Source organism: Rhinichthys klamathensis, unplaced genomic scaffold, assembly GCF_029890125.1.
Source record: "Rhinichthys klamathensis goyatoka isolate OS25496 unplaced genomic scaffold, OSU_Roscu_1.1 h1tg000571l_1, whole genome shotgun sequence".
Taxonomy (NCBI): Eukaryota; Metazoa; Chordata; class Actinopteri; order Cypriniformes; family Leuciscidae; genus Rhinichthys; species Rhinichthys klamathensis.
The window spans coordinates 1484143-1503239 of record NW_026607037.1 but is presented as its reverse complement, the minus strand read 5'-3'; the positions used below and the strand labels follow the sequence as shown (position 1 = coordinate 1503239).

General features: G+C 39.0%; 1 protein-coding gene across 1 annotated transcript in view; it reads left to right on the top strand.

Moving 5' to 3' along the window:
- The first annotated feature begins 3164 nt into the window (after positions 1-3164).
- The window catches only part of ngfra (nerve growth factor receptor a (TNFR superfamily, member 16)), a 41720-nt gene continuing 25787 nt past the window's right edge, over positions 3165-19097 (top strand). The window contains exons 1-2 of the mRNA XM_056239828.1: positions 3165-3469; positions 7966-8128. Of these exons, the coding sequence (XP_056095803.1) occupies positions 3434-3469; positions 7966-8128 (199 nt within the window). The 5' untranslated portion in view covers positions 3165-3433. The remainder of the gene's footprint in view (positions 3470-7965; positions 8129-19097) is intronic.

Below are 19097 nucleotides of genomic sequence, written 5' to 3'. Positions count from 1 at the left end.
CTATTACCCCTTTTCCACCAAAAACGAACTGGTTCGGAACTGGTGCTGGTTCAAAGTTGGTTCGGAGTTGGTTCAACTTGCGAACCTTCTCAGAACCTGTTTGTTTTTCCACTAGAGCGCCCAGCGAACGACGTCGTTACGTCACTGTGTACGTCGCCATACATCTTAGCTAGAAACGCTTGCAAGTACAACATCACTTTGGGATTATCTCTAACTCGTGAACCAAGAAGGCTTTAAAAACAATTGAAATATGTAAGTCTTTTAATCTTTTCCTTTGATATGTAATCTTTTCTGATTAGTTATGTACTCCTGTCTTGTGTATTTTTTTCTTTCCATTTATTTGTTCTATATTGTGACTGTTTTCTCCTTTGTTTACATAACGTATTCAATAAAAAAATTGATAAAAAAAAACTAGAAACGCTTGCGCCAACTTCAAGCATAACAATTACAATGGCGGACTACATCGTGTTTCTGCAAATGTTTCTCCTGGCTTTGCGATCCTATATTATGTCAGAAAATATGTTATCTAAACCCGCCCCCAGCTCCCGAGGTAAGCATGACGTGGTAAAAGAACGGTTCTAGTCCAGCAAAGAGTTGGTGCCGCTTTGGAACCAGTTTTCCTGGCCGAGAACCGGTTCTTTGGCTGTCGAAACACAAAGAACCGGTTCGCGCGCAGGCACCGGCTCCGAACCGGCTCTCAAAATGCGTTGGTGGAAAAGGGGTAACTGAGAAACGTCCTGCTCGAGTCGTCCTTGCGATGGAGGTTCGGGTTGAACAACGAGCTCTTCCAGTCTTCCAGTTCTTCTCTTTTCCTCATCGGACTCGCGCTCGCATTGATATGGTCAAATCGACGTGGTTGTTTGTTACTGTGTTTAGTTTACAGTGTAGGAAGCCTCAGGACAACAGAGCTGACGTTGTTATGGCAATACGCTGATTTCACGCAGCCACCATTTTGAAATGGCTCCGGTGGGAAGAAAACCAGAAGTGTCGCCTTTAATCATAGGAGAGTCGCGAATGCGATGGCGTATTGTTGTGTAATGTAGAAATGAGTTATTCTAAAAATGTACATACATTTCTTTCATACTTTAGACTATATACAGTGAAATTCATTTATAAATAATTTTTTTTTTTTAATATATAATTCAGAACGTAAAAAAAGAAGCAGGAACGAACTATATACATATCCTATATTGGATATTAACATCCAATAGTGTAAATCGCTGCAGCAGCTTCAGGTTGGTAGTCCAAGGCATTGTTGTCTATCTGTACTTCCGGGGTTCTTCCCACCGGAGCCTCGCTTTCGATTTCAAAATGGCGGCTGCGTGAAATCAGCGTATGGGCGTTTTTGTTTTCGACGCGCGCACTGTGCACGGTAGGCCAATCACAACAGACTGAGCCGTCCGGCCAATCAGAGCAGAGTAGGAAGCAGATCAGAGCAGAGAGAGGAGGAATTTACAAGGGGGTAATCCATCGACCGGAAGTTGAAGCCGGACGGGTGCCGCCATGTTGTAGCAGAACTTCACTTGCGTTAGCATTTCCATTGACTCCCATTTATTTTTGCGTCACTTTGACAGCGAATAACTTTACATCTGAGGCGTTTAAAGACTCCATTTGTCCATTATTTATTTCTAAAGAAACACGACAATGTATAAAGGGCTCCATTACCTTCTATGTTACACTATGGCCCCGTAGAAACAGATTTAGTAAAAATAGGCTAACGATTGCGTCATAACCACTCGACTCTCTGTCGCGCTGTACAGAAGTTACCGTACAGACAGCAGGAGAAGCTCGCAGGCAATCGGGGGGACGTCCCGTCAAGGGAGAAGCCCATAGATAATGAGTCCATAAAAGCAACGGAATACTTACTCCTGCTCACTCACGCCAAAGAACTCTTTGCTCAAGTTCCCCGTCTCTGCAAGATTAACGTTGGCAGTTTTCACGCACAGCTACTAGAAGATTAACGTCTGTCAGACAGGTTGCTCACGTCATCAAGCTTAGTTTGAGTCGGTCTGAGTCTGCGCGTCAGGAACGGAAGTTCTCAAAAATCGCTAAAAGTGGGCTTCAACTGTCTCAACTGAGTTCCAATGAGATCGCTCTGTCCATTTCTTTTACTGTCTATGGGAATTTAGAGGGATTGATTCATGATTGATTCATCTGAAGAGTCGTTTGAGAATCATTGAAAATGTGATGATGTGCAAATGTATATTATGAGGAAATTAAACTTTTTTTTTATTTTTTCCTTTGATGCATGTAAACATGTTGTAGGAGACTCCACAACAACATTAGGAAACTTTGAAATAGCATAATAGGGGCCCTTTAAGCATAAATGTATTTTTTTTAAAGGTAAAAAACAAAGACAATAATAATTTGCAAATAAGGTAAGAAATATGTCTTATTATTACTACACAATTTTACTTAAAGATGATTGGTAAATTATTAAGAAAATTATTTTTTTGCAGTGCACCAACCTGCTTAAAAGCACTCAGTCACATATACACGGACATTTCAGAGCCATATTTACAACACATGTATTTTCCATAGTATTTTTTCATAAACATCGAACAGGTGGAAAACATATCTGAAGAATGGAGGTGAAAAGGAAAAAACAGTAAAAACCTCTCATCCCTGGCATTTAACCGTCTATGGCCTTATCACGCCTCATATGTCCCACCATCGGTGACTCACTGGCTGCAGTCGCCCTCCTGTGGCGTCTGTTTAATTACACCAGTCCCGTGACGTCACACCCATTACACTCATTCACTCAAAGTATTCTTTTCTTTTAAATTTTTTATTTAAAGAGCTAATACATTTTACTCTATCCTCAAACAAGTTAATAATTAAAATACAGCGCAATAAAGAGATAAAGAGTATAAAGAGATATTACGTTCATGTGGATAAATGATTTATGCATGCACGTAAATAGCCTAAGCATGCATATAGATGAAGCCAAAGCGATATGTAAATATAATGAGTCTAAATGCGATCAGATCAAAGTTGCTCGTCCAGTCTTCTGCATATGCGTTTCTGTTGGAGATAAAGAGAAATACATCCTATCCTACGAGAGAGAGAGAGAGAGAGAGAGAGAGAGAGAGAGAGAGAGAGAGAGAGAGAGAGAGAGAGAGAGAGAGAGAGAGGTGCTGATGGGGGGAGTTGGCAAAGCCCTCGTGCCCCCCTCATATCTGCGTGCACGACTCTCTCCTCCGCAGTGCACTGCTGGACAGCGCCGAGTGCGGAGTACAGGACAGGACAGGACAGGACCATTCGCGCGCATCAGCGAGGGCACGCGCTTTCGTACAGTCCTAAAGTCCCAAACACCAACCACGCACGAGAGCAGCAGCCACATGGAGCTAAAATGAACTGTCGGACGGCTGATCTTCACTTCACGACTCACACTTACAGATTTACAGTTTGAGAGGGAAGGGACATCTCAGACATGGACACCTTGGTGTGGATCTTGATTTGTGGAGCGGTAAGTGTTGGCATTAGTTTAATTCAGACCGCATAAGAGCACAAGTGCGCGCAGTGATCCTCCGCTGGATGAAATATGTAGGTTAATTGACATCAGGTGATCACCGCTTCAGCTCGCGTGATGCTCCGGTTGTCGTGATGCGGATTCAGCGGAACTTGTTTTCGGTCTGTGGTAGTAGTGATGACTAATCTCAGCAGCCCGGTTTCTGGAGAACAGGTGTCAAGCTCCCTATTCTAGTCGTTTAAAATTAATCTGCGTGTAAGTGTGTTTATTGGGTGGCAGAAAAACAGGCTAGAATCAGTGCACAGAAGAAATGTGCGCCCGACTGTAAACAAACTTTCATGCCAAGTTGGTTATGAGTTTGACGAATTCTACCGGCTTTATTAATATTTGCCACATAAAGCAAATAGCTTATTTAAGTAGCCTTTACTATGGAGTTGTAAGTATGCGTTTGTATTTACAGTGTGAAAATTGTAATGTCTTTCAGTGGGGGGTCAATGTTTTTAAAGAAATTCCTGCAGGTCGCCAGCCGAATTTTGGCGCCCCTGGCACGCCTTAAAGATTTTTTTGAAAAACTTAAGTTTTTGTGTGATATTTGCAGTAATTAAATCTGTAATAAAGTATACCAAATATCGTTGTTTTGGTTTTGTAAATGTTAGGTATAGGTTAACGATCGGAAATTGGAAAAACGATTTCTGTTCGAGAGCGCCAGGTGAAAATAGAGTAGGCCTACAGTCCATGTCCAACTTGTTATTTAACTTTTGTATACTTAAACGATTGAAAAAAAAAATAGTTGAACCGTATTTATACCTAAAAGCAGGCTACCCATTTTATTTATTTATTCTTTTACCTATATAATAATAATTAAAAAAATATTTTCCACCCCCTCCCCCATAATTCGTACCTTGCCTGTTTAGACATCATATGGACAACAATAGGCAAATTCAAAACAACCCATAAAAAAGAAAAAGAAACCATTGCTTCAGCCAAATTGCATAATAATTGTTAGGCTATCAACGTAATAAGATTTCAGAATCATCATTTTAATATTTTCTTTTTTTGACGATGATGGTGCTGGCAAATATACCTTCTTGTGGTATTTTTGGTGTGAACTTAATTTGGTACATTTTTGTAAGGGATATGCCCTTATGCTCAGGGAAAAAACTCAAAAGTGCGCAAGCATGTGACCCTCATGGTCCCCTACCGAGCGCTCTACGTGACCCTCACCACCTCCAGTCTCGTGTAACACGGTCCAAATAAGTTTAAACATGCACACGCTCTTGACTAAACACAATTACACCATGACCTTTTTTCAGTGATCTGATTTGCAAAATGGCAAACGGAGCTGGCAATTGAGTTTGATCCAGGTGCACAGAGTCAGTAAAGGATCTCCACCGACACATGAGCCAGCAGCGCTCCGTCTGGAGTGCCATTTTACAGCTGCGCGAAGGCACTAGTGCGCTTCACAAGAGATCTGACGGGGACACAAGCCGCCTAATTGGTGGTGAAAAAGGCGATGGCTTGTCAAGGCTTGATGTTTCACGGTATTAAAGCTCAGTCTCATTTCCTGGCTGGTGCATAGCAGTGCTTTACGGACAGGTGCAGATCAGTGAATTGCACAGTAATGACAGGCCCTTGCAAACACATTTACTTAGCTACAGTATGTAAGTAAGGGCAAAACCATAGACTTTCTTTAACGTATTACTTGATTTTCCAATTGATAACATTACTGGATTTGACCTCAGGGAGATTTATAGATTTAGCAGATTAATTTAGTCCCCAAACTATAGCTAAGTAAAGCCACATACTCTTTCGTTAGATGTGTTAAGCATTGGGCATGCTCCATACTGGGGAGTCCATTAAAGCCTGCCAAGTTAACTCATCGGCACGCTTACTCAAGCGAATGCAAATTGAGAGAAAAAAGAAAGGATGACAGCCAGGGTTGATGAAGAGAGAGAGAGAGAGAGAGAGAGAGAGAGTAAATGAGGGGGTGAGTTGGCTGCTGTACAAGTGCATCTGTTTCTGAATGAGAGTGAGAGAGGATGTGGATGAGGGGAGGAGGAGGGTGGAAAGAGGAGTCTTAAAGGGCAAAGAGAGTGTGTGAGAGAGAGGCTAGGACAGTAGATAAGATTAGGAACAAGAGGCAACGTTTTAATGAAAACGTGCAGAGAGGTTTTCCGTCTTTACTTTGATTGTGGGGGGTCTAGATGATGGCGACCTGTCTAAATTGTGTGTAATTGTTACAACTTGTAATGTGCTATGGTTTATATTAAAGAATGTTTGCATGTGTGTGTGTGTGTGTGTGTGCGAGAGGGAGAGAGAGAGAGAGAGAGAGAGAGAGAGAGAGAGAGAGAGAGAGAGAGAGAGAGAGAGAGAGAGAGAGAGAGAGAGAGAGAGAGAGAGAGAGAGAGAGAGAGAGAGAGAGAGAGAGAGAGAGAGAGAGAGAGAGTATGCTAATTCATTAATGAATGCAAGTAGAAAAATGTGCTGTGAGTTTAATTACCCTGTTATGTGTTTGTGTGTGTGTGCGCATGCTTGTTTGTGAGTGTGTCTTTGAAACACTCTGGAATCCACAGGTTAATGATAATGAATGAATCTGTGCTGCTTTTCACAGCCATATTAAAGAGAAACGCTTCAACAAGGCCCACTTATTCCTCAATAGAGCACAACAGTGGGGTCCCAGAAGTAAAAATGCCATTCATTTACACCACTGAGAAATAGATTTTAATAATATTGCATAAACCCTTCAAAAAACTTTCAAAACAAAGCATGAGCTCAAAGATTGTTACGATATTATATATGTTTCTATAACAGTCACAAGCCATGGATGGGACAAATAGGAAAAATGACATCCTAAATAATTATAATTATAACTAATAAAAAAAATACACACACACATATACACACACACACACACGCGCATGTATAAATATCTGTATATACAGTATATATATATAGAGCGAGAGAGAGAATGCACTTTATTGTCCCATATTTAGGAAATTTGTCTTGGATTCAGAAACTCTGTCATCTAGACACAAACATAAACCACACAATTCAACAATCTATAGTCTTACTCATGTAAGAGTTTTAAAGTATTTGAGTAATGTTTCGACCTACACATTGGAATTTATACATGCACATGGCCATTTTGGATTCAACTACTGTAGATTCACAACACTTCATGGGATGAGTAGTTATTTCCCTCATCAATATAACTAACTTTAGGCTAATTTTGTAAAAAAAAAAAAAAAAATCATTCAAATTATGGTTTGTAATGTGATTCATCTCTGGTTGGTGTGGTTCATGGCTTAGGACACTTTATTGAATAAACTGAAGAATTCCTTTGGAGAAAATTAATAGGGAAAAACGCTTCCGAAATCAAGGCTGCATGTAGGCGTTCACCGCTGCACTCTATAAGACACATCAGCACTGAGCGTGATCACATGACCAGACTGAACCTATTGAGAGAGCAAGAGAGAAGCGCCGCAGTAGTAAATTAATTCAAAGTGAAGTCTGTGACTCACTAATGAGCCTCCAATTCCTCTTAAACACCACACACACACACACACACACATCTGTTGTCCGAGACAAAATGAGCCCATAAACACCTCTTTCAGTGCCTGCATGCACGGATGTTTACGACCCCTTGGGTTATTATTGACAATACTCAACAAACAGATCAGGAGCTGTAAAAGAGGAAGCTCATATGGGAAGGGTAGGGCTAATGGATGTCTTGGGTATAGGCTCTACGGACCCTGATCTGTGAGACCTCGATGTGTAAAGTATGTGTAATCTTACCCGTGACAATACGAGAGAAACAGCTGGAGATGTAATAGACATATGCATAACTCGTACTGCCCGTCTCATCTTGCTCAACACGCCCCAGCTTTTGGAGACAGAAATGCAATCAGCACAATATGCTGTGATGCAGCTGTTACCAAACACGTGGAGCAAATATGAAGGAGTTTATGGACAATGAAAGGGATTAACTGGAAAAATCTTACTATAAATTAGAAATACCACACAAAAAAAGAAGTTCAAGTTTTTAGGTAAACTTTAGAAGTTTCGCATCAGAATCACTGCGGTCACAAAACTCCTGCCGCACATCTTGTCGTCTGTCAGCTGTCGCAATTTAATAACCAATACGCAATATTCTAACCAAATCAATTGGATATTTTTAAAACTTAATCAACTTTGAATGAAGAAAAAAGTTAAAAGTAACCACAACCAAATTTAATGCTAAAACAAATAAGGGTGAAACTATCTGCAAAACAATGTTTGAATGGTATTACTTTTGGTGGTTCAGGCTGAATTAATTGCAGCAATTAGTGGAAAAGAATAAGGAAATAGCATTTGAGGAATATCAATATGACTATATTTTCTTGCAAACACATTAACATCAAATTATATCTTAAGGGTTTATGTGTAATGGGAGACAAGGAACCTGTGGAGCCCTAGAGAGATGGAATATTAATGTAATTTCTCTCTTTCTGTAGCTGGGGCTGGTGTTTGGCTCTAAGCTGGAGCTAGCCGTGGACGAGGAGTGTGAGTCGGGGAGTTACACTCGCAGCGGGGAGTGCTGTTTGCAGTGTCCTCCAGGAGAGGGAGTGGTCAAGGAGTGCGGGGCCACCCAGACCGAGTGCAGTCAATGCTTAGACAGTGAGTACAACTTCTCATAAACGCATACATGCTAAGTCACACACTTACATGTGCATCTTGTTCATGCACATGCATGTACTCATAATCTTCTCAAATATTCACACCATCACAAACACTTACTTTCACGCACATACATTTATTAACCCATAATTAGCCTCTCACACGTACACTTATTAACACATAATTATGCTCTCTCTCTCTCTCCCTCACACACATGCACATATATACCCAAAGAACAGACAGAAAGCTGAAAGTAATTATGCAATTAGCTGGTTACGGTGTATGAGCTGCTGCTGTGTGTGTGTTTGATACTTTCATTTAGGCCAAATGTTCAGCTTTAAACCAGAAAGAGGAAAACCAATCCTTATACACTGTGTAGGAATGTCTCCCATCTAGAGGTGAAATTGTATTTTGCATTCAAACGAATAGTGCTCTCTAGCGCCTAGCTTTTTCAAATGTGTGTTGCAACTACGGTAGCCGTTATGTACCAAGAAGCTATGACAACATGTCTTCCAATAGCACTTCATCGAGTTTAACTAAACATGTTCTACTGTTATGCTGCCTATATAATGAATTACGCAACCAAGCAATGAAAAAAGGCTTGTAATTTAGACCGCAACATTGACTTACCTGTCGAGAAGAAAGCAGGCAACTTCAGCGTCCCTTTCAAAGTCTTTCTCCTTTCCATCTGGGAAAAGCTATCCTGATATTTACACTCGTTTTTTAATTCGCCAGTCACGTTTCCTTTTAAATTATTTTTTTTTGTTGCTTTTTTGGCAACGAGGATTCCTTCTCCTGTGGCTCGGCATAATGACCCTTCATTATGAAGGTATACCGTGCAGTGCAGCCTTTCAAATTTGCCGGGGCAGTGACAAGCTGATCTCCTTGTCCGTTTCAGCTGTTTTCAGTCACGTGACGCTGGCTCAGAACGAAAACGCGTTTAGGTAGGCTAGTGCTTTTTGTCCCTCTCTGCTATTAAGATGGCGGAACGACATGGAAGCCTCCTTGGACTTACCCGTCCCATGTAATTAAATATAAGAAATTCTTCGCTTACGAGGATAAGTCAGATCATTGGCAGAGGTAATTTTACACCAATGAGGACATATTTATGAATAAAGACATTGATTTTAGCTAATAAAATACTTAAAAAACTACACAGTGTCCCTTTAAAGTGAGAAATCTGGGCTGTCAGTTGATGAACTATTTTCTGAACATGAAGTTGGTTCTTGAATTGAACATTATAGTGATTTTTAATTGTGTAGTATTATATATCGTTGAAAAGTTTGGGGGTAGCAAATTTTTTTTTCTTCATTTTTTAATTAAAAGGCTGCATTTATTTGAGCAACATACAGTAAAAACAGTTATATTGTATAGTAATACAATTTTAAATAACTGCTGTCAATGTAAATACATTTTAAAATTATTCCTGTGATGGCACAGCTGATTTTTTAGTGTCACATGATCCTTAAGAAATCATTCTAATATGATGATTTGCTGCTCAAAAAACATTTCTTATTATTATCAATGTTGAAAAACAGTTGTGCTGCTTAAATATTTTTTTAGGAAAAACATTTTAGGGAAAACAAATTCTTTGATGAATAGAAAGTTCTAAAGAGCAGCATTTGTTTACATAAATCTTTACTATAAATGTCTTTACTGTCACTTTTGATCGATTGAATCGATTTAAAGTATTCATTTCTTTATAAAATTGAGCTGACCCCAAACTTTTGGATGGTAGAGTATATATATTCTTTCCCATTCACAGAAACATTTAGAAAAGGCACTGGCACATTTGGAAATGACAAGACACATTTTCACCTGTTTTACAGCAGGTCTTATTCTTTTGTTGTGAATGTTTCCTAAATGGGCTCTATCCTACTTTCTGCTCTCAATAAGAGAGCGCTGGGAAGCTTTTAGGATGGCAGGCCTGAAATAGAGGAGATCTTATGTTTCAGGACAGGACACTTTACATCAATAACCCAACTGGGTGCTTTTTGTTTTTTTCCCTTTCTCCTAGTGTTGGCAAAGACACACAAACGGACACGCCTCTTTCATGCATCCTCGCCCCCTCATCCCCTACCCAGTCTAGACACAAGCACACATCAGCAACTACTAAAATATTTAGCTGTCCATTTTCTTTCTTCCTCCTCCCTCACACACACAGTCATCGAAGTGAAAACTGATTGACACAAACCTGTCACCATCGCATCAGGCCAACATCTTTGACTCACACACACACATAATAGCAGACTGATAATACTTTCCACTGATTACTCTGATTTATTAATACGTCAAAAATGATCTTGTAGTATTAATAAATCAAAAGTGATCTTGTTTTTGTGATATGTTTAAATCTGTAATAAAATTATACCTCATTTTTATGTTTTGTAAATATATATAAATAATGATCGGAAATTGCTGAGGTTTCTACCCTTCTTTCATGATTTTTCATGTTCATTGCTATTTCAAAACAAAGGTCTGAACACGCCTTAGGAGTATGAAAATATTCTTGTTGCTTATTGATAAATTGCGGCTCCTCTGTAATTTATTTTGAAAATCAGTCACCAGATATGGAAACTAGAGATTGTAAGCTTTCAAATGATATATAATTTGTCAAGATTAGTTTAGGTTTAGTATAAGAAATTACTAGTATAGGACACTTAAGGGGTTAAAAATCTAAGCATATTTTTTTTAGTAGAATTGACATTTTTTTGCTGTACATTTTATGGCAATTAGGGACTTTCTCTCCAAATTCCCATTACTGTATATATTTTAATTAATGAGAATTAATAGTCTATTTCTATTTAATATTTTTTATTATGAATATATTTAATTATATTTATATTTTACTTTATAATATTATTTATATTTGTGTTATAAATAATAGTATTTGTTGTACTAATTTATGCTGCTTTAAATACAAAATCAAATTTTTACTGTGGTGTAATAGTGTCTAATCTAACAAATAATTACCATTGATAATAAATACAAAGGAAAATAATAAAAAGTGTCTTAATTATCATGAAAATAATGTGGTGAATGATTTTGTGGTGAATGTGACCTGGACATGTTTTCATAAGATTTAGCCATATTTTTCTACAATGCATAATTGAAATGCACTTTGTCGTTTTGAGGTGAAATGTGAATGAACGTGAGTCTGTTATATATTCTGTTTGTTATAGGTACTGTAGGAGCAGTGCTGAACTGGAATCTGTCAGTGTATTAATTCAGAGAGAGCTGACTAATGACTGATGGGGATTGGGAAATAACAGCATTAGATAATGATGCATTTAAGCACAGGCAACATCATTTGCCCTAACCCATTCAGACTAAGACTAATACAGCCCGTATTCATCTGAGAGAGAGAGAAAGAGAGAGGTTAATATGCTACTGAACATTCAAGCAGAACTCAGGACTGGAGCCATTGCTGTTTTTATTGGCCTGTGCAGCCGCTCTACCGTTCCACGCAGCTTTGATTTATTACTTTAACTGTATTATAAATGAAACAGTCTTACTAATAAAGAACAACTGAATTGTGAAAACAGAGCAAGAGAGAGCGAGAAACACATTTAAGTTTGTTCTGATAAACCAATATGGTTGTGATTATAGATCAGAATCCAGTGCATTACGCAATGGACGTTTTTTTAGGCCCTTTCAGTATTAAGTTACTTTACAAAATCTTTTAAAATGTGCCAGCAAAATATTGGCAAACATCTCTAGTTACAGTTCTCCTCCAGCAAATGACAGCCAAGCAGAAAGCCAGCTCCGAAAGAAAAGCGTAAAAAGATCTAACGCACCTGGCTGATTTGCCTGTAATTGTAAAGGGATAGAAACGCACAGACTTCAGCTGATGACGTTACAGGAAGACACACCGCATGAGGAGGCTCGAGTCTTTTTCCAGTTGCCCTCCTGACAGAAACGGTTGTGTGTGATGGAGCTATTTATTATGCGTGTAAACAGTCATCGGCAGAGCATGTGTGTGTGGGCTCTCGGTTGTTTTTGTTAGTTTTGTGATATCCGTTTATAATCAGTGCAGGGAAGGCTGCATTCAGGTGTATCCCTGCAAACACGTGGCTGGTGCTCTGTTCATCTGTTCATGGTTGTATGCACACGCTCCATAGGAATGTCACTAGTCTTTACTCACTATAAAGATAATATGTTTAAAGTGAACTCAAACTAGAATGAAGAAGTAAACACTAGAGTCAAACTATAGAAGTAATGAAAGTAAGATGGAGATCAGGTGGCATGTGGGCCATGTCATGTATTCTTCTCTCAAAGGCGGCAGGGAAATTACCGTAAACACAAAACAGACAAACAATACCATAGGTTGGACCCATGAAATAACAGTCATCTTGAGCATGTCATATGCTCATAATTCATAATTTATAAATTAATGAACAATGATATTTAAGTACAGACATATTAGACAGACTGATGATGATGATGATAGATAGATAGACAGATATAGACAGACAGACACACAGACTGATGATATATATATATAGATAGATAGATAGATAGACAGACAGATAGAATATTTAGCTAGTTTGCTAGGCCAGCCTTAGTTGGGTGACAAATGGACTGATTTTTGAATTCTCCACTGCAGAACGAGGTCATATATATCAATTAATAATTAATGAAGGAGAAAGGAAAGAGAGAGCGAGACAACAAACAGATGGGCTGAAAGGCTTGTCCGGCTGAATTGACACTTTCAGAGCTCACCATGGCCTGCATCACACGACCCATATGTTTACCCATCATCTCCCTCTCCTGCCATAGAGCACTGGAGACCAGTCAGCTTATTGCTCTTAGAAAGAACATTATTAACTGTGTGTGTGTGTGTGTGTGTGTGTGTGTGTGTGATATGGAGAAGTGCTACATTTTGTACCTACAACATCAAAAGGTAATTAACGAAGATTAAAAATAATTTAGCCAATAATCTGGGAATGAATACAACGGATTACGAAATCGGGCATAATAATAAACAGCATTATCACTGCATCAGCACTCTCATATTTGTTAGTACAACATGTTTGAGCAGTTGTTTTTGCATGTTTTAGATGCCTTGATTATGGTATCCAAGTCATTAGCCTTAACATCACCTGCACAACAAGAGCAAACATGACAAGAACATTGAGTGTTTTAAGGAAATCTTCCGTTCAAAGATTGGCAGAGAGGTGAACACCCCACCCTCAAGCATCAAATTTTTCCAGATTCAAAAAGACATGATCTGTTGGTAAAACAAGCATCAACAGACTGCAGTGATGAATATCGCTCTTCTTCCTACATATTGTGAAATGTAGAAAAAGAAAATGACAAATGTGATCTCAATGTTTTTCTTTTTGAGATCTCGAATTTTTTGCTTAAGTTTTAGGCTGCTCAATTTTCTCCTAAGAAAAGGATCCCTGTAATCTCACATGCTTCAAGAGATCTTATCCCAAAATGCACTCTTAAAAATAAAGGTAAATATGGTTCCACAAAGAACCTTTAACATCCTAGCACTCAAATAAAGGGTTTAAAAGGGGGGTTTCACAGTGATGCCTTATAATTACAGCTCAGCTGTAATATCAATTGATAACCTAGCCTAGATAATTTGTTCTTGAAGAATTTGATGAATAATGTTCCTGCTGAAATCTCTAACTTAGTTTATACTGAAATCCCTGAGTTGTGATTGCAGATTGATAAGAACATCTTATCACGGGAAGACTAATTCTTATCGTGAGGAGAATGAGAACATTGCTCATGGTGTTTGGACTCAACACGTGTGGGAGACAACTGTGCCCACATGGAGTCTCATACGACCCCTAAATACATAGTTCTCTGGGCCGGAGAAAGAACGCTTTTCTTGGCGTTGAGTCTCAACCCCAGAGTTTGAAGATGAGCTAGGACGATATCTCGATGGCGTAGCGCAAGCTCTTGAGACTGGGCCAATATCAGCCAGTCGTCTATGTAATTTAACATGCGGATGCCCTGGAGTCGTAAAGGAGCCAGCGTTGCATCCATGCATTTCGTATTAATAATATGTGCTGGGTGACAAGGCTAGGCTGAACGGAAGAACCCGATATTGGTAAGCTCCGCCCCCGAAAGTGAACCTCAGAAACTTCCTATGTTGTGGCTTCAGGACCTCTTCTTTCTTTCTGAGATCAACGATCGCACGGAGAGACAGACTAGTGGCGCTGTGCAGCTCAGAAAACACCTCCTCACTGACATTTCCCCAGCTCGTGCCCAGCTCTTTAAGCAGCTCAGCCTGGCACAGCTGTTACATCGCCATGGTGTGCAGGGCAGCACCAGCCTGACCCGCCGCCTGAAAAGCTTTCCCTACCAGCGTGGATGTGATTCTGCACGGTCTGGAGGGAAGCGCAGGCTTTTTAAGTGATGATGCGCTGCCAGGGGAGAGATAGCCTGTGAGCGTCTCTTCAACCTGGGACATCATCATATTATAACCCTGTGCCTTTGCAACAACTATGGTCAAATAAACCGACGTCGCAGGCACAAAGACACGGAAGGAATAGGACAAGCACAGCATTGAGAATAGCTTTTGAAACGGTACACACTCTCAAAAACAAATGTACCAAAAGAGGGTTTTCACAACAAATGCCATATCCAGTAAGAACCATTTCTGTGCAAGGAAAAGGTTCCATGGATGTTAAAGGTTCTTCATGGAACCATCAATAGCAATAAAGAACCTTTATTTTTAAGAGTGTAGAACATTTCCATTGCACAAGAAATCTTATTAAATGTTCTTTACACTTTAAATAACTGAAAGGTTCTTTGGGGAATCAAAATACCTCTTACTGTATATAGCATTTGCTGTAAAACCCCTATTCTGGTACCTTTATTTTGAGAGTGTGTTCTCATCAATCTGCAATCACAACTTTCAGCATGAACTAAGTTAGAGATTTCAGCAGGAACATTTCTCATCAAATTGATATGATATTACAACTGAGATTTTACCATGTCAACAATTGTCTGAAACTTAGGACAAACAAAGTTAACACTTAAATCGAAAGTTCAAATCAAAGCAATAAACTCACTTAGGCTATGTTGAGAGCCTAAATAGTTTTTTTTTTTTTTTTTTTGCTTACTGAGCCAGTTCACTGATTTGAGTTTAACAGTCAACTGCAGGGGACGATTATCAATGAAAATTTGAAACAACATGAGGACATTTACAGATTTTTTAAGGGTGTATTCACACCTGCCTTGTTTGGTTCGATTGAATCGAACTCTAGTTCGTTTCCCCCCTTGGTGCGGACTTTTTGGGCAGGTGTGAATACAGCAATCGAACTCTGGTGCGGACCAAGCAACCGAACCGAGACCCAGCTGAAGAGGTGGTCTCTGTACGGTTCCAAACGAACTCTGGTACGGTTCGTTTACAGTGTGAACATGAACCGACCCAATTGCAAGAAAGCACTGCGCCTTTGAGTTAACAGGCTTCCGTAGTCGGAGTTGCGTTATGGGAAAGTGATCTGTTGTAGCCTACTACATTACATCTGTTGCGCGTCTTTCTGCGCGTCGTGTGTGCATCATTGGAATGGAATGAATGAATGAGTGTGTGCATCAGGACATTCACATACAGAGCATTCTCTTTAGTCTAATCGCGCATAGATGCAAAAAAAAAAAAAGCATTTGCAGTTCATATAATGTAACGATAGTTACAATACAAGGATGATGATGCGTTAATTTACGTTAAGCCTTTTTTGCACTTCCTGATTCCCTACTTGAGAATCCTTGTCCAATGAATGGACGACCTTAGCACACCTGTGGTTTTGTTTACAAATTTTGGTTCACTTGCAAAAAGAGCAGTGTGAAAGTGAACCGTACCAAAAAAAAAAAAAAAAAATGTATTTGGTCCGGACCAAAGCAAGTGACCTATCGGACTTTCCTGGTGTGAATACACCCTAAGTCTCCTAAGCTATAAAAGAGCAACATCTGAGTAATAAAATATTCCTCTGGATCAGTGTGGAAAATAGCTGTGTGACTGTTTTTGTTTAATGTTTGTGGTGTTTGATGAAAAGCTGTCCTGTGTTCCAGGAATACAAGAGTATTTCCAGCAGACATCTATCTGGATGTTTTTCTGCCTATCTCTGTTTGTTTGTTTGTTTGTTTGTTTGTTTGTTTGTTTAGCACCATGGTAATTAAACAACAGGAACACACACAGATGAGAGACAAACACGATTTAAAATTCTTGATATTATCTTACCCTTACTTTATTGTGAACCAGTCTAAAGAAGAAAAAACTGCCATTTGGAGAACCAAATGGCAGATTAGTTTGCTGGTGATGACATTTATTGTGAATGTGCGGATGTGTATCTGCTGCTCGCTGTTTTAGAGTGTGCTTCTAAGATTTTCTTTATGAAATATTATCTTCATCCTAAGACAAATACGGCTGGTTTATTTGGTGTTAATGGTTCTAACTCGTAGATTCCACCTTTAAATGTTTATGTAGACATAAAAAGAGTTTCATTCTTGCTATACTAAAACAAAACTGATGTTTTTGCCTTTTCATCCTGTTCACATCCTGTTCACATTCCTTTGCTTTCTGTTGTAAGATCTTGGCTGTAATATTAAAGAGAAGCTGATAGTCCAGTATAATAGCTCAGATTTATCTGTCAGATCCTTTTTATGGTAATGACAGATTATCTAACATAAATTGGTCTGAACAAGTTTAAAATGTTATTGCTGTGTGTAATGTATGTTGTGTTATATAATGAATACTTGACCTTCTGTTTCCACACGATAGTCCAGAGGAAAATGTTATGGCTCAGAAAGGCTTGTCATTTGTTTCATTTTTAATTATCAACTTTGTCTCAGATGTTTTTTCCTAAAATTCCTAAGGAGAAGGTTTCTGAAAAATGTAATGAGAAATATTCATTTACACAAGCAAGATACACCATATACACAAGCAAGAGCTGCCATGGCCGTGACCAGGCATTTAAAACAACCTGGTTTATAAAGAACAACAAGCATACACTGCTTTCTCATTCCTGTATAAACAAAAACAAACAAACATAGTCTTTTTGTCCTCTAATCCTTGCTCTCACCTCTCCTGTTATCAGAGAGACACAAGATCTAGGGAAAGATAAAGATTGTGCACTTGTATACTGAACCTATTCTGTAAATTGTTCATGTGAAAATAATAAATATATTTATAAAAAAAGATCTAGGGAAAGATATTGAAATCCTAAATTTGCTGGGTTTAAATTACAAACCCTTCAAACCTGTCACACCGTCCAAAATGCCTGTCGCACATTCTTTGCTCTACAGTAAACCAGATTTCACTCGAAGCCTCACCACATACAAACCCTTTGAATAATTTACAGCTTTCGCAATAATTTTCCATCTCCTTATTTTATTTTCAATGGCATCTCAAATTCTCACATAGGGGAAAAACTCTTCTTGAGAAAAGCTCTTTCATAAAGCCCTTTAATAAAGTTAAACGCAACAACATTACTCATTACTTCAGGGCTGAATTTAAGTCAAGAAACTTTTTGGAATTTGAAGTCAAGAAACTTTCAAAAACTAAGTTGAAGTTCTTGGAATGATGGAAAAAGGCAAAGAAAATAGCACAGAAGACATGAACCCTTGTTCAACTGCTTGTTAATGGAATTATCTAATCAGCCAATCACATTGCAGCAACTCCATGTAGTCATGGTCAAGAAGACGATCTGCTGAAGTACAAACTGAGCAACAGAATGGGGAAGAACGGTGATTTAAGTGACTTTGAACATGATGATATGGCTCTTGGTTCGGACTGGTCTGAGTATTTCAGATTCTGCTAATCTACTGGTATTTTCACACAAAACCATCTCTAGGGTTTACAGAGAACGGTCTGAAAAAGAGAAAATTCCCAGCGAACGGCAGTTCTGTGGGTGAAAATGCTTTGTTGATACCAGAGGAGAATGGCCAGACTGGTTCGAGCTGATAGAAAGGCAACGATAACTCAAATAACCACTTGTTGTTACCGAGGTTGCAGAAGAGCATCTCTGAATGCACAACACGTCAAGATCACACCGGTGCCACTCCTGTCAGCTAAGGACAGAAACCTGAAGCTACAATTCACATAAGCTCACCAAAAATGAACAATAGAAGATTGGATAAATGTTGCCTGGTCTGATGAGTCTCAATTGCTGCTGCAACATTCAGATGGCAGGGTCAGAATTTGGCGTAAACACCATGAAAGCATGGATCCATCCTGCCTTGTATCAATGGTTTAGGCTGCTGCTTGTGGTGTAATTGTGTGAGGGGATATTTTCTTGGCACACTTTGGGCATCTTAGTACCAATGATGCCATCATGTCAATATGGACCAAAATCTCTGTTTCCAGAACCTTTTTGAATCTATGCCAAAAATAATTTTGGCAGTTAATGAGGCAAAAGGGGGTCCAACCCAGTATTAGCAAGATGCACCTATAAAGTGGCATTAGGAGTGTTTTACATCTCAATGATCAGATGGTGTAGAACCACTTGGAAATATGCAACATGTAGAAATCACAGCTTTTGAGCCATTCAACTGATCCATGAATGCCATGTGACTAAATCACTCTGCTAAAGAAAAAAATGAGCTGCGACTGTCACCGGCAAAACATCTATAATATAATGAAATATAGAATAATTTATGTTCTACTTTTATGGAGAAAGATGCTCTTTGTAGCCAATATTTGTTACGACACAACCGGACAAACCTCGGTCTCTCCGTTGGACTGCACAGCTATTCTGAAATCTGAAATATGTTGAGGGTCTGTTTTATGTCGAGAGCAGTTTAAACTAAATTCAGATGCATTATGTATACAGTAAAGCCAGGTAGACTTGTGTTTTGACTGCAGAAATCATTGCCATGTTGAAATGAACAGAACTGAACACACAGAGATCTCTATAACACAATGTAGCACATTGTTCCTTTTCTTGATTACCAATTTTTTTCTCTTTGTCTGTTTTCACGGGCCTCACCTCCTGACCGTTTTTCCTTGCCC